The following is a 16,314-nucleotide window of genomic DNA, read 5'->3' as shown; positions in this document are numbered from 1 at the left end:
GTAGGGAAAATAGATGCTGCTATTAAGGCTTTTCTAAATTGACATGTCTTTGGCTCTTTAAGTTGGCAGATTTAAAAACATAATAATTACATAATAATAATAATGACATGATAACCGTCTAAATTTACAGCTTCAGAGAGATGTGTTAGTGCAGATGAGAAGGCTCTTCTCCAGCAGCTGCTGGGAGCTTCTGCTAAAGACACCTGATTCATCTGGACAGTTATAGAGGACATTAGCCGATTACTGCACAAGGAAAAACATGAACCTGCAGCAGACAGTGTAGGACAAACACCTCAGAGACACCGGCGGAGAATGAGGATGGAGCGGACATTCGGAGACACCGGCCGAGAATGAGGACGGAGCCTACATCGGCAGAGACAACGGCGGAGAATGAGAGCAGAGCTGACATTCGGAGACACCGGCGGAGACATTGGCAGAGACACCGGCTGAGACATTGGCAGAGACACCGGCGGAGAATGAGAGTGGAGGGCACATTTAGAGAAACCTGCAGAGAATGAGAGCCAGCAGATGTTCGGAAACACCGGCAGAGAATAGGAGAGGAGCGAACATTCGGAGACACCGGCTGAGACACTGGAGGACATTGAGAGCGGAGCGGACACCGGCGGAGACATCGCCGGAGAATGAGAGCGAGTGGACATTCGGAGACATTGGCGGAGGCACCGACGGAGAATAAGAGCGGAGCAGACATTGCTGCAATGCGTTTTATGGACTACATCTCATATTTCAATCAAGGAAAAGTTATATTGCGATTGATATGGTTATAATAATAATAATAACTATAAAAAGTTGCAAAAGCTTGCACCAATTATATTGATTTAAACCAACAGGATTTTATTTTAATTAAAATTAACACTTTTATATATTTGGACATTTCATTTTTTTTTTAAAATATAAGACGAAACAATTTTCTATATTTTTTGTTTTAGTCTATTTTATCATAAGGTTTTACACAGAAATTCTGTTGAGGTAATGAGCAGCAGATTTTTTTTATTTACTTAAAAAAATATGGCAACAGTTTGCAGTGACAGTAAAAATCGAATCCCCTCCCTGCTGGAAAATGTGGACGCAGTGTCAGACTGAAGATGGAAACCGAGTAAACAAGTTGATATTTGTCTGAAACCAAGCGAGCACAAATGCAAAGTTTTAAGTTTGTATCTATAAAATAACAACTGAAAAGCGAATCAAACTTTGAACATTTTCAGTTCTGTTTCACATGACATCATTGCAACAGTCAAAGAGCTCGATATGTTTCGTAGAGTAAAAAAAGCCGAAGCCTCTTGAGCTGTTATTGTCTCATGTGTGCACTCACTGACCTCTGACCGAGACACTTGTCTCCTGTTCAACACACTGCTGCCTCCGCATGTTGTGAGTCATGGTTAGAGGTCAGGTTTGGACAACGTGTCCTGCTTTTGCAGCATTCAATTCTGCCTTCATTAAAAAATGTCAGGACTTTGCAAACAACTTAAGACATTTTAAAGGATTTAAAGGATAAAGCTTTGGGAGATTTTAATGTTTACAAAAGCAATCATAGAGTTGTTTCATTTTTTTAGAAAGGCTTAATAATTCCTGAAAACAGCTGTAGATTTTAGGAAACATTACTCAACAAGAAGGGACTTAGTGGGTTGTTTTGTGCAGTGGGGATGTGGCTTTACATTACTCACTAACATCTGGCTTTTTAAATGCAATGAGAAAGGTTACAGTCGGCATTCACACCTGGATCAAATGCTGTAGTCACAGGTATTTAACACCTCGGGCATTAATGGAAACAAAACTCCCAGGTGACTGCTGCCACTAATTACCCTCCGTCTCCACCTAAGCAGCGTTAAAACATCCATCCAAATGAGCCTGTACCGAGTTTGAAAGAGCGACTAAAAAAATAATCTAGATCTATAAAGGGAAGTAACCAACGTAAAGTTTTCACACACCTCTGTTCATGCTGCTTTCTATTGTTTACCTGTTGTCCAGACTGTCTATCAGACACATCAGAACAACACAAACACACACACACACACACACACACACACACACACACACACACACACACACACACACACACACACTCTCATCTGCTGCAGAGCTGCATACACAGCTCTGCTCTACTGGCAATGGGAAAGCATATCTATCTATCTATCTATCTATCTATCTATCTATCTATCTATCTATCTATCTATCTATCTATCTGTCTATCTATCTGTCTGTCTGTCTGTGTCTGTCTGTCTATCTAATCTTCTAGGGAAAATGTGCAGAAACATACATATTTATCATATTTATAATTATTTTCAAGTATATATTGCTAATTATTTTTACAGGATTAATATAAATTTTAAGTTTAAGTTTTTTTGGGTCATTTGCTGTTTGCTTGAGTGTATTTTTTGCACTGATATTTAGGTAACTGTCATGTACTTTTTACTTTTTTTCTCATTGATCAAGCCAATTTGTCCAGTTTCATTTAGTTAGTTAATTTAGTTTGTGTTTAGTTGCAAATTTCTAAATAAAAGCCAGATCTGGAACTTTCATGCAAAGCTATGATGAGTTTTGGTGGACTCTGCTTTATCTGATGGTATCTACTCTTCTGTCTCTCTCGCTACCCCCCCCTCATCACGCGAGTCTTTGGCGGCCTGCATCTCTCCGGAGTGGACATGCCGATGCTGAACAGAAAACAAACAGTGCACACTGTCCTGTGAAGCCTTTTGACAGGCGCTTAGTGGAAAAAGAAAAGCCAGTCTTGCTCGTGCATGCAGACGTCTAAAGCAGAGCCTGATTTCTCTGACTGCGTGTGAAAGTGTGTGTTGGCGTGTGTTTCGGAGACAACAATAGGAGGCTTGTCTGCGGCCTGTACATGGCGGAGGACAATGTCAGCTGGCAGGTGTGCGTGGATCAAACTTTGCATAGGCAGCCTCCTTCACTGGCCTTTTTTTCTGTCTCTCTGTGCTACCTGTCCACCTCAATCTTCCTACCCCGCCCCCACCTCCACCTCGGGGGGATTTTTCGGGAGATCGTGACCATTGCGAGCATTGTGTTCAGTGCTCTTTTGTGAGGTCGGGATGGGACTCTTTGGCGCTTTGTGTCTCTCTCTACGCTCAACGTGCTCAGCTATTTACAGATTGGCTTTGGGAGCGCTCGAGGGGAGCAGAGGGGGGAGGTACAGGTGGTCAATGCATTAACCATGGATCGTTAGTCCACAAAACAAGCCAAAATGTAAACAAGGAGAGGAGATTTTGAAAAAGGCGACCTCTTGATTGTGCCACCAACAGAATGTCAACTGTGGCTGTTTGGTTTGGGAGAAAAATGAAGTGGGGAGAGACAGGAAGGGACAAAAGCAGGGGATTGTGCTTACGCTGTATCTGGGCCCGTTTGTCTGTCGGGATCGCTTCTCCGCCAGCAGGTCTTTGACTGTGTGCTTGACTCGAACGCCTTGGTACACCCTCTTAGAGTATTCTAGAAGAGCAGAAAAAAACAGTTTGAGGATTTAAACAAACCCAGAGACTGTTTGACTTGTCGCTGGTTGCACAACGTCATACAAATTTTCATCCATCCCCACAAATGTGTGTTCATTTGAATGTTTCACAGTTTTATTCATATACGTGAACGACTCTTTGGGATTGGTGTGTAAATGTCATGGAAATTGCCTCTGGTTTGGCCGATGCAAATGGACTTCCAAAAAGAGGCAATTTACTACAAACACTTGCTGACTCCTCACAGGGGAGGAAGGTCAGAGCAGACTAACTAAAATATTGCATGCAGTTAAAACTTAGAAATTCATGCATGTATTATGGAAACAACACGTTCAACATACAAATCTCTAATGCACGCTGGTGTGATTTGGGGGCATTCCTGTGAAGCAGAAGCATAAACTCAATGAAAATGCAAACTTTATTATGCAAACGGAAATTGCATGCAAAAAACGTTATGTAAAAGATCCCAGCTTTTTGAATGGATATTTTAGATAAGCGGCAGTTTGACCAATGAGATTCTTGAAAATATGAAATGTTCTTTGGATTAGGTTACAATATACAGTTTTGCACTTTGCACGAATGAATGTTTCAAAATAGAAATTGTTTCAATTAGCATACGATGATTTACAAGTGCTTGATTTTAAAAGCATCTTTCAAATATTCGCCGAACTGATTTATGTGAATTGTTTGGACAAATGCATTCACTGACATCTCTGCTCCTGCTGAAAATCCCCGTGTAATTACTGATAAATAGACTGGTTTCATTTGGGAAATCAGTATGAGGAAAATATTGGTGCAATAAGCCCACATCATCGAATAAGTGACAGAAAACATTGTCACACATTAAAAAAGAACCTAGTGAATTTCTTTCCACGCAGTCTCCAAAATAAAAGCATAACTTCATGAAACGAACAAAAAGAAATTGGATGTTTTACATGTTTTAAGAAATATTTTCCTTTTTCTGTAGCAAATATTCTGCATCAAATAAGTGACAAGTGAGAGTACATTGTCAATTTTTTTTTTCCAAAGGATTCTAGTAAATTTGTCCTCATGTAGTCTCCAAAATAAAAGCATTACCTCAAAAAAATCTGATGTTTTACAGTTTGTTTATTTTTTCCCCATTAAGTTTTCATCATTCAGTAAATCATAGAATATACTGTCACACATTACAAAACATCCCAATAAATTCTCCTTTTGCACTTTACTTTTGCAAAATAATGACATCATCTCATGAAAGAGATACAGTATGTCTATATCTATATCTATATCTATATATCTATATCTATATCTATATATATATATATATATATATATATATATACATATTATTTTTACAAATTCCAACAAATCTCCTTTTTTGCAGGAAATATTCATATTCAAATAAGTGGCCGAATACATTGTCAAACATTACAAAAAAATCCTCATAAATTTCTCTTTATACACTCTCCAAAATAAAAGCATATAAAAACATGATTTTAAAAAATAATTGTTTTTCAGTAAATATTATGAGACATTACATACAGAACATTTAAAACACTGATATTGACAGCAGGAGCAGCTATAAGCCTGAAATTAATGATTGTGTCTTACCTGTCTCCATGATGCTGTTGAGCAGTCTGACACACACATGCACACACACACACTCTCACACACACACACACACACACAGAGGCCTCTCTGTTCTCCCTCGGCTGTATTTGCCTACAGTAGCTGGATCCCGGTGTGCAGCACCATACTGAGTGGCGTGCCACGATGGGAGCTTTAACTATGAGGAGGGCAGGGACACATGGAACAGGCCACCTCACACTGCAGTCGTGAGGAGGCAGCTTTTCAAAATGACCTTTATCTATTTGTTTAAATGCAAATGTTTGGTAGGGACGTTTTTTAGACTATTTGCATCTGCAGTCAAGATTAGGGGTTGGAAGGATCAGGGGCATGGAAGAGAGGCTGGGAGGCAGCGTGACAGTCCTCCCTAAGCCCCTCCAAGCATCAATCATACATTTAAGAGGATATATTGTTTCCATATTGTGATTTATAGCTGCAGGAGTTTTCTTGCTGTGGGACAGATTCTGGTTTTATTTCAGTTTGAGCGTTTTAGAAGTCACAGCTCAGCATCATGTGTTTGCAGGGTGAGTGTTGGCATTTCAGGTCAGACAGCTGATAACAGACTTTAAACCCTCTTGCCAAAATTTGTCTTTGAAAAACAGAGACATTTTTGCATGAAAGAACATAATTGTGAAATTTTCTACTCAAATTAATGTGCTGAAATTTGTATGAAAGACTTTGAGCAAACTAAAAACAAATGAGTCATCTGAACCTTGTGTTAAAAGCAGAGGGGAGAATAGCCGGAGGCAGGTGCTAAACAACATGTGTCTGCCCTCATAACGAATCCCCCATCAGACTTTTTAATTATTTCATAGCTGGCAGTGTTTTGCCTTCCAATTACAACTCTGTTAGCTTGTTAAAATGGGAATAAAATGTAAATGAAGATTTACATGATGCTGACAAAATAGAGATCGCACCTGGTTACATTTTGTCACAGTGACGTTAGTGAGATAAAATAGCTGAAAATGAATCATTCACAATTTATGTCTGTTTGGATTTGCATGCAGTTAATTCTTTCAGACAGAGATCCAAACACTTGAACATGTTACTCTGAAGATGCACGCTCAACGTGCTCATGCACCTGGTGCAGAAATACTGTCACATTAATATATTTAGCTTTACAGACTTACATAATTGGCATCCCGGCTAGATGGGAATGTTCCTACAACATTGGCTAACGTTACCTACAAGTTGCAATAATGTTTTAAAGAAAACATTTTAAATTAATTTCATCATTGCAAATAATGTCCCTATAAGGTTAAATGCTGACTAAAACGTAACGTTATAAATGCTACATTCTGAGGATGTTTTGGTGATGTTGAGAGGTGACAGATCATAGAGCGTACTTTTATAAAACGTTCCCACAATGTTACATGAGAACAAAGTCTCAAAGCACCAGAAAATTTTCCTGAAGACTGAGATTAAAGATCATTTTTAAAATGAAATTGTAATGTGGTATGTTAACAAAAAAAAAAGTACCATTCTCAGAACATTTTTAGGACCAAAAATTGCTAGCTGGGATGTGGTGGGATAAGCAGCAGTATATGCAGACAGGAGATGGTGAGATATTGCTGATGTGTATTTGCAGAAAATACACTGAGACTCAGCGTCTGTCAAATATTATGTAGCTGTTACGCCAGTTTTGTGGCAGCCGGCTCGTCCACTGGTTCATAATAATGAGCAAACATTTAAAAAGACAGCTTACATAAGTCTTTTGTATCTGACTCGAGAGGCGAAGCACTTTAAAAGTCTTTTGTTGTGTTGATGAAAGACTGAAAAAAGTGAAGTACGTGAACCAGGTTTCAGAGCTTCAGCAGCTTTGAGACACGTCGAGCTGTTTGAACGTTTATCTGTGACCATGAATATAGTGCCTCCGTATGGTCAGCTGAGGTTTTACTGCTCAGACAGTACTACGAGCAGGGTTTTTTTTGTCTTGCACCGGATTTAATTGCGGTTAATTAAACAATATGATACCAATACAAAAGAAAAACATGCAAATTATAGTATTTGAAAGCCTGAACGTTTGAATATGTAAAATTGAATCAATTAAAGTTTGCCAATAACAGACTATTTAGGTGACATAAGTATTTGATATATATCTCGTTCCTGCTTCACTTGTATCACTGTTGGTCTTTTGTGTCACCACAATAGAGACGTAAAGGAATATTCTCCAATTTTTCACCCTTATTTCCATAGATTGGTGTGTCATAATATGTACCATGCAGTGTTTTCTCAGTGTGCTCCAGCCTGATGTAACTAACAGTGGATGCTGCAGAAACTACAAGCAGTTTTACTCAGTTTATTTTAGTTTCTGTCTGCTTCTGTTGAGCCTAAAGAAAACAGCAGCAGTTGAGTGTGCTGCAGTATTGATCTCATCATGCTTCATCAGTCCTGGAGTCAGTGGAAACTTTTTGGATTTTAACGTTTATTAATTATTGAAAGTGATGATGGTAAATAATTTAAATATAATAATAATAAACTTTATTTGTTGAGCCAAAAACCAAAAGCAATAATAATGAAACATATGCATATACGTACACATAAAGGCATACGTATATGTATGCATACTTACATATATACATATCTGCCGATGCATACACACGCAAAAAAAACTCAATTAGAAGAAATAATAATAATAATAATGATAATAATAATTATAATGAATACTTAAATAAGTGAAATAGAACAGTAAAATAATGTAAGACTATCAACTATTAGGAAGAGATTTAAAATAAAATAAGTTTTCAGACATGATTTAAAAGCACGAACAGAGTGAGCAGATCTGATGCTCAGTCATGGTAAATATGGCTGATATTTAATTTTATTTAACCAAACCTACCAAATTCAGGGAAACTGGAGACAGCTTATGGTTGTGAAATGTGGACATTTGCGGTCAGCCTGCCAATACGCTCCCTCAAAACGTGCAACATCTGAGGCGTTGTGTTACATGATCAAACTGCACATATTTTTACTGTGACCATCCCAAGGCACACCTTTGAGGCAATGACTAATAAACATCTTGATATGCCACACCCTCCAGGCGGATGGATTATTGTGGGAAAGAGTGCTTGAAAAAGTTCTCACTAAACTGATTTGAACAAATTTGTAACCCAAGTTCAAGAGAAATATATTGAGTGCATGAAGAAAGTGTGAGATCTTGAACTTAATTCTGTGAAAAATTAGAGCAATTGTTGGTCTTTTAAATTTCATGATGGGTGCTTTGCTTTTGTTATTATTTTTTAATTAAAAAATGAATAGAAAAAGAATGTATCAAATATTGTATATTATGTTGTACGTTAATTATATTATTATTTAATTATTAAATAAAATGAAATGAAAAATTACATAATAATTATTAAGTAATTATTTTTATATCACAGAAGAAAAAAATTGTTGCCGCCGTAGACATATAAAAGCCCACAAAACTACACCTATACTTTTAATTATTTATTTATTTATTTACCAGGCTGGAGATAAACAGAGGAATATGATAGACATACAGAAAACTACAAAATGTTATTTAAAAAAAGAAAGCCCATGATAATGCAGGATATATCTTTTTAAAACACAACTTATCTGTCAAGCATAAAATAATTTCAATATTGGTTTTTACTGTAGCAACATTTTGAAGCAAAAAAAGAAAATATAACCTACAAGAAGGATTGACATGCTTATTTTCATGATGTTTTGCAGTAAGTGAAGCAGAACTACAGTTAGAGTTTACAGTGGGGAATATGGAGGGGATTTTCACAGGAATGGACACAGCAGGGCTGTTTGCTCTTTCCGTCCACCGCGCCGCTCAGTGTTTCCACATCAGCACGCCACCTTCGACTCAGGCTGGTGTTGGCACAGAATTTCAGGAGCCGACTTCCTTGTCAATAGCAGTTCTGTGGCTCCCTGTACTTTTGCTGTGTGCCCGACTGCTGTGCAGAGTTTTTATCAGTTAATGACTCAGAGATAAGAGCGATGCACAGCTCTCCCCTGCAACGGACATCTGCTAGAGACGAGGCTGGAAACGGTCCAACTGTGCTGTACAGTGTCTCATTATAAATCTCCAGCTTGTACACTGTGTCTCTACATTGTCAAAAACCCAGTTTATAAATGCAACAGTGATTCTTCCATCTTTCCCATTTGATCTTGTAAACAAGGTTTAAACTGCTTTTTCCTGGGAAATTCCTTTGGTTAACGGTATGCCGTTAATGTCCTGTTTATAGTTTATTCCACAGGCACAATGTCAGAGTTCGTTGTAGGAAGCAGATGGAAAATAAGGCAAGAGTTGCCAAAATAATGCAAAAAAATGATGTGCTACAAAAAGGGTCACCAGCCTAGTAGGTTTTACTTTATAGGATAAAAGACACAGTGTGAATGCACATGCTAAAGGGCCGGATGATCACCAGTGGGTTTAAACTCCTGTTTATTTGCACACTACCAATATTGCAAATGCATGATGCATTTAATAGTTATGGCACTGCTGTGCCACCAATCCAGCAATCTTTGGTTCAAAAACGATCTGAGAATGGTACAATGCAACCAATGCAGTGTTTAAGTAACGTTTCCCAGAACGTTCCTCTTAAAGAAAGGGTAACATTATCTATAAACGTCAAAGAGTAAATAAATAAATAAATAAAATAAGCATTTTTTTCTCCCATCACCTTGTTCAAAAACAGATTATCATCGACAACAGCGCAAAAAAGTGCAGCGCATAAACAGGCGGTCGCGTGAACATCCCTGAGCTGTCAGAATAATCACTACAAGATCAAATATGAAACAATTCAAAAACTAAATGTTGACAGCTTTTACAACATGTTACGTTTCCTTACTGTGACACTGAACATGTGTCGACTTATTTTGCCGTTATTTCTCCTCCTCACTTTCGCTTTTCGTTTAAGATGCGGCGTCATAACCGTCGTGTTTGTGTGCCGTGCCGTGTCACTTCTGCATAATTTGCTGCACTTCCTTGTTTTGCTTAACAGGAAGTGCTCCCAAAATTTTGAAGTTTTCATAAGAAATGTCCTCTTTGCCTCCGCCATACCTCTTCAAAACACCATGTGACGTAAACAGTCCTGCGACACACCGAGTGACGTAATAATCGCGTGACGTTCTTTGTCAACACATTCAGTAATCGATTATAATCAATTTGATCGATTCATCGTTGCAGCCCTAGTTCGGTGAGTTCATGTGCAACTTTTTTTAACCACTAGTTCTCTGATGTTGGTTTTGTGTGTCTTTTCTTTCCAAATACACTAAACTTTAAGCATGTTAATACGGTTATTGTTTATATCTGCAGTGCAAATTGTGATGTAGTATAGCACACTTCCTTATGTTTTTCTCTTCCTTTTAATTATTTATGTTTTTTAGATTTGTCTTTTATATATTAATGTTTTAGTATTATTAATAATATTGGTATTATTATTATTATTTTCTTTACTCGTGCCATAGGGTGGAGGGCATCTGTCTATTTCTATAAAATCAAATAAAACACACAAAAAAATAAAAATAGGTAAGATAGATAAAATTGTCATCTTTGTTTTCAACATTAAAGGGATGTTTTTGTTCACTTTTAAAAAAGCCACATTAAATCTACTTTGATTCAAGCTGTGAATGAAACAGAACATAAAATATTCCAAAGGAGGTTAGTACTTTTAACCATGAATAAAACTGGGGAGAATATTATGTATTTTTAGAAATGGAAATAAGTAAGGATGTGTGTCTGTGAGCTGACCTCCAGTGGCGTCCTTCAGTCATGACAGCAGACACGCTCGGTGGCTCATCCGTCCACTAGAGAGCAGTAAAAGACAACTCAACACAGAAAAGACAGAGACACAGCAGCGACAGTTAAGTGAAGGATGGACTGACAATACAAGTCAACACAGGACAGAGATAAGATGAAAAACACAACGGTCGGACACACGGAGTGGTGGACATGCGTGGATAAATACAGCAAACACACACAGCAGATCAGACAGTCAATAGAGAGAGACGGAGAGGCAGACAGATAGGAGGAGCACACGCACGGTTTCCCTCATCGCTCTGTCATCTGGGCTTGTTCGAACAGCTTTTGCTTATCATGCTACACTGCTGAGTCATGATTTATCACAGGCTGGGTCTGATCACACATCTCCTCTGCTGCTGTTAGGCTCCACTGTCAACAAAGTACAGACTGTGCTCAGGTCAGGCTGATTTATCAAGCTGAGCCTCCTTTTATTGGAGCTGGATATCAGCCAGTTTCTGTCTACTGATACAACAGCTGCTTCTCCTGCTACTGCCACAATTATGATATTACTGCTGCCTCTGCTGCTAATGATGAGCACCATGACGTAGGTGCTTCACGAGGACTTTTTTAGTGTTTTAAGACAATAAAACAGGAACTTTTACTGAACACATAAGTAGTGTTTTTAAGTACAGTCTGAAGGTATATTTACTTTTAAAGTGTAGTATGTGCAGTACCTTTTTTGACCACTGTGGGGCAGCAGAAACAAGCCGTGAGCACAACTTTGACATAGTATCTCCTTTAAATTTGATTGAGCCCATGTGTGAACAGAGCAGGTCGTTATCGGGAGAATTCGCAGCGAGCAAGTGGGAGTGTTGATGACGTTTCTGTCGTCACGAAAAAAGACGAATACGAACGTCTGAGTGTGAACAGAAAGAATCATTTAAATTTAGACGCCAACAAGAGGCGCAAAGGACTGATGTCGTAATTGTTAAACAAATTCAATTTTTTTTTAAATACCAAATTATGAACCAGCTACAGAAGCAAAACACTGTGATTTCAGCAGTTTCTGTCAGAGACCGACTCACGACAGCAGTTTTGGGTCCGAGTCGTTTTCTGTTGCGTCGCTTTCTCCTCTCTCCACCCATTTCTCTCTCTTTCCCTCTTGATTCGGTCCATTAAAACTCCAAAGCCAAAACGCCAAAGTGCCATTTAAGCACGAGACTGTTTACATTTAAAAAAATAAATAAATAAATAAGCGTTAATTTGACGAAAACCCGACCCAATTCAAGCCCGAGGGAATATCAGGAAATTACAGTTCAGCCCGGCCTGAACCCGGCGGGTCTTTTAATCGGGTTCAGGCAGCAAATCAAAGCTCTAAACTACGGTGCCTGACGCCACACGCAAAATCCTGAATGGCACCATGTAGAGCCAGGATTTGGTTTGTCTCTAGGTGAGATACAATGGCTCACTCTTAAGGTAACAACATAAAAAAAATAGTTTCAGGGGATTTTACACTAATAAAAACATAGTTATATATATTATAGATAATTTCTGCCAATATATCTCCCAAAATCCTGCTCCCTGGACCTTTAAATTGGCAATACGAGTGCCTTTTCCACTGGAATATGAATACTGATTGGATTTTCTATCCAGAAAAATATCCATATCACATTCACAAACCCATATCATTCATTCCTAGACTGTCTACATTCTTTGGTCGCTTGTTAGAAAGAGATGCTCCAAGAGTGTCCTCCCTTTTCCACTGCTACCTGTTACATAAGAAGGAGTCGATGTTGAGGAACAGCAGCAAAAGACTGACTCTTCCTTTCTGAAAAATATCATTTTCCTATTATGCAATGTACCAGTTTGAAAAGCGCAGACTAATTCATAAGTGTTTTGGTTTTTTTTACCACTTATGGAAGCAACAACCGAGACAAAACCTGAGCAGATGGGCTCTGTCAGTTTAATGTAAGTTCGGAGCCAGGTTAGAAATCTCTGTCCTTTACAGCTGGACGCTCACAAAACCAGCAGAGCCTTGTAAACTTAAGAACTCGTTTTGGATTCAGCTCCTTAAAAAAACAATCCCAAATTGTTATTTTCTCTGTGGCCATCAGGAATAACATGTTTCTTATCACAGGACATGGTCTTGGACCGCTGAGTGGAATTTTCCAGAGGACGGAGGACTCTGTCTCGGTCGGAGGAGGAAGCTGTATTGGAGAGGATTCTTCGTGGGTTCCTGTGCGTATCATGCACATATAGGGATTATTCTCATAAAACAAAATTCCAGCTTGTAAAGTTTTGGTATGTCTCTGAGCCCCGGCCACTTGCTCTTTCTTGGAAATTATAGTGCTTCGTCACACTCGAGAGAAATACTTTAAATTCTTCAGAGAGTCTGGAAGATGTGTTTTGCTGAGTGGGGTAATATAAATGTTTATTCAAGGCCTGGCTGGACAGACCTTCACATCACTTTGGCACAAGGAGGACGACTCACATGAATCCGTCCCTGGCAGAAACACTTGATCTTAAGAGCGTGTTATTATATCCACGCTCAATCATTTCAGGAGACGAGAAGATCATCATATTCCAACTTTTATTGAAACTCATCATTTGTTAAAAAAAAAAGAAAGAATCCAGCAGTCTGTTTAATCAAAACTGACTTGTGATGAGCTGAAGTCACACTTTTGCCACCTTACAGTAAAATAGAAATGTATTAACTCGTAAAAAAAAAAAAATGAAGAATTTAAGCCACCAAAGACAGCGTGCGTACTCTTACATAAAAGTAGTGATATATGACAGTACCCAGCTCTTGGACAAGCGCATGGAAACATATTAAGTTGAAGGGAATCTAATCCTTTTCTTCAGCACTTTATAAACAATTTCTCTCAGTGAATGTGCGGGAGAGCAAGCGAGCAGGACGCATTATTTAGCACAGAGCTCTGCGGATGAAGCAATAGATGGAAATATGAGGTAAACCAGAGACTGCTGGAGAGGACACTCTTATCAGCCCATTGTAACACTGACAGTACTGATAACTGTGCACACAGGCTCCATACGCATTTCTACCAATGATTTTCCATGACTTTATTGTAGGGGGGGTACGAAAATTGGGAGGCATGTTTATAAGCAGTGGGGAGGGACGTATGGGTTTTATTCATCATGTAGGGGGTGACATAAAAATTTAAATGTGCTTTGTATTTAATTTACTAATTTAAAAAAGCCTGCCAAAACTGCAGGTTCACAGGTTTGGAAGGCACATTTTCTTGAAAAAAAAGTGGCATTTTTTAAAAATTATTATAATGTTTTTTTAATTTTTTTGTGATTAAAAAAAAAAAAGGAAAAAAATCCCAAAATCGCAGCATGTTTTCTTAGACCAAAAAAAGGCTGTCTTTTTTCTTTTAAAATTATTGCTGATTTGTCAAGAAGTTTTTTTTGCTGATTTTGTTATTTTTTTTAAAAGATTTTTGGCGATTTTTTTCTTCTTTAAAACATTTTAATGACAGCACAGTTTCCAAACCTGTGTGTCTGTGGATTTGAAAGGCATTTTTTCTTTAAAAATCACCAAAAAATCGTCGCATTTGTCAAAGCAAAGAAACGCTAAAAACAGAAATAAATGCTGGATTTTCAAATTTCTGACAGCCCTTGAACACATCATATGTTATTAAACAGGTTTGTGAAACAAAATTCTCTGACCTTTCTAAAACTTTCAAGGTATATTTAGTTTTCCAAAACTTTTTCTGCTATTTGAAAATTCCATGACTTTTCCAGGTTTGTCATGACTGTACGAACCTTGAGCAGAGCACCGTTAGGTTCAGTGAGATTATATGATGCAGTCATGTCAATATTTTACATTTGTTTCTGAAGCAGCGACAGCAGATCAGCTGAGTCAGTGAACAGACGTCCAATGAGATGAACTCTTCTGTGCAGGTGCATCCCTCAAACTAAATAACAACACATTGCACAATGCTTTCATACGTCAAGAGGAAGAATCTGGAGCACCGCGCAGACAGACTCCATGTCATTCGATTTAACATGATCCGCCTTCGCAGCAGTGTTTTCAGCTGTGATTTAAAATCCTCCAGTGTTTTCACAGACATGGCTTAAGTCTGGCCCTGTTTGCTTCCCATAAAACAGCTCAGGGAAGCAGCTGCTCTTTACTGGAGATGGGAAAATTAACCGGGCGTGCGTTTGCCAAACCAACCAGTCTTCATCCTTGAAGCCATCTCTCTCGTAAAACCAGAACGTGGTGCAATAAAACACTGCTGATAAAGCATTAATTTCACCTTTGTCAGACTTTGCTTGTCCAAGTGCCTTTCCCAAAGCGGACCCTCCCCACTCCCACTCCGTCACAGAGTGTAACTGTGTGTGTCGTCACCTTCACAGGTAATGCAGCAGCCCTCATTAAGGTTGAGGGTGTAAACACAGCGATTTTTCCCTCAGTGCTGGAAAGAGGAACTGCCGTGACTTTTCAGAACAATGCAAAAAAAATGACATTTTTAGTTTTTTTTATTTGTATTTGTAGCTCATTGTATTTGTAATATTTGAACATTATCCTTTTGCTGTCATGCGTCTTTGGTGCCGTTTATTCTTTTCTTAAAAAAAAAAACTTCTCATTTTTCTTTCAGATTTTAATATGCTGCTTGGGTTTCTGCAAAAGTCCACGTTAACACTTTATAATTAAATGATCATGTCTACCATTTTGTACATAAGGAGAGTGTTTATTTGATCCGAAATACTACAATGCAACCTTGAAGATATTTTTATTTTTTTGACAATATTAAACATTTTTTAGTTACAGTACAGCATGGCACATGGTCAGTAAGTCAGCACTGATGTCGACTGTTAGACGGTTTTATAATCTTCTTCCTCTCCAATCGAACTGGTCTGGAGAAAGCTGCAACCTCCAGGGCTGAAAAACGAACCCGATGAAAAAGACCCGAAAACTGCAGATCCTCTAATAGCCACTTGAAGCTGGTGCCAGAAATGAGTCCATTTTTGTTACTCCAGGAAGAAAGTTATTTTCTTCAAAGGGAGGAGGTTTGACAGCTCTCAGTTTGCAAACTGCACGCTAAGAAAAACCCTCCAAACACACCTTTTGAAGGCCAAATAGGCACATCTGGGAATTTTTGTAGCTTTTGGAAACAGATAATTTGATAATCACACTCGCTTAATGCAACAATTGCTCCGGTGTGCAGGGCTGTAAAAATAGGTCCAGGCTGTAAACTTTTTTTCTTTTTCATACAAATACTTTCATCAGTTTTTCTAATTTTATTATTATTTTTTTAATCCAAGAGCAACACTTCGGTGTGAGTGTCGTGATCTTAGGTTTTGTGTTATATTGTCGACTTTGTTTTTGGGTTTTGTTATGTTTTCTTGTTACTCGTGTTCTGTTTCCTGTTTTATTTTGTATATCCTCGTTGGTTTTAGTTTAGTTTTTGATTCGTGTTTTTATTTGTACATTGTGTTTTTGTTACCTGGTTGTTTTTTGGACGTCATCATCAGCATTAAAACTCGCTTTTCGTC

The 16,314-nt window shown here is 38.3% G+C and overlaps 1 protein-coding gene and 1 long non-coding RNA gene across 2 annotated transcripts in view; one reads left to right on the top strand and one right to left on the bottom strand.

Moving 5' to 3' along the window:
* pou2af2a (POU class 2 homeobox associating factor 2a) overlaps positions 1-5,270 on the bottom strand; it is an 18,214-nt gene extending 12,944 nt beyond the window's left edge. The window contains exons 1-2 of the mRNA XM_088078506.1: positions 5,067-5,270; positions 3,359-3,459 (exon numbers count right to left, since the gene is read on the bottom strand). Of these exons, the coding sequence (XP_087934632.1) occupies positions 3,359-3,459; positions 5,067-5,076 (111 nt within the window). The 5' untranslated portion in view covers positions 5,077-5,270. The remainder of the gene's footprint in view (positions 1-3,358; positions 3,460-5,066) is intronic.
* The window catches only part of LOC148189296 (uncharacterized), a 20,228-nt gene extending 3,914 nt beyond the window's left edge, over positions 1-16,314 (top strand). Inside the window, exon 3 of the long non-coding RNA XR_015776756.1 lies at positions 12,932-16,314. This is a non-coding gene — a long non-coding RNA (uncharacterized LOC148189296). The remainder of the gene's footprint in view (positions 1-12,931) is intronic.

This window comes from Plectropomus leopardus, chromosome 6, assembly GCF_026936395.1.
Source record: "Plectropomus leopardus strain MGB_pleo_1.0 chromosome 6, ASM2693639v1, whole genome shotgun sequence".
In the NCBI taxonomy this organism is placed as follows: domain Eukaryota; kingdom Metazoa; phylum Chordata; class Actinopteri; order Perciformes; family Serranidae; genus Plectropomus; species Plectropomus leopardus.
This window is presented reverse-complemented; position numbering and strand designations above follow the sequence as displayed.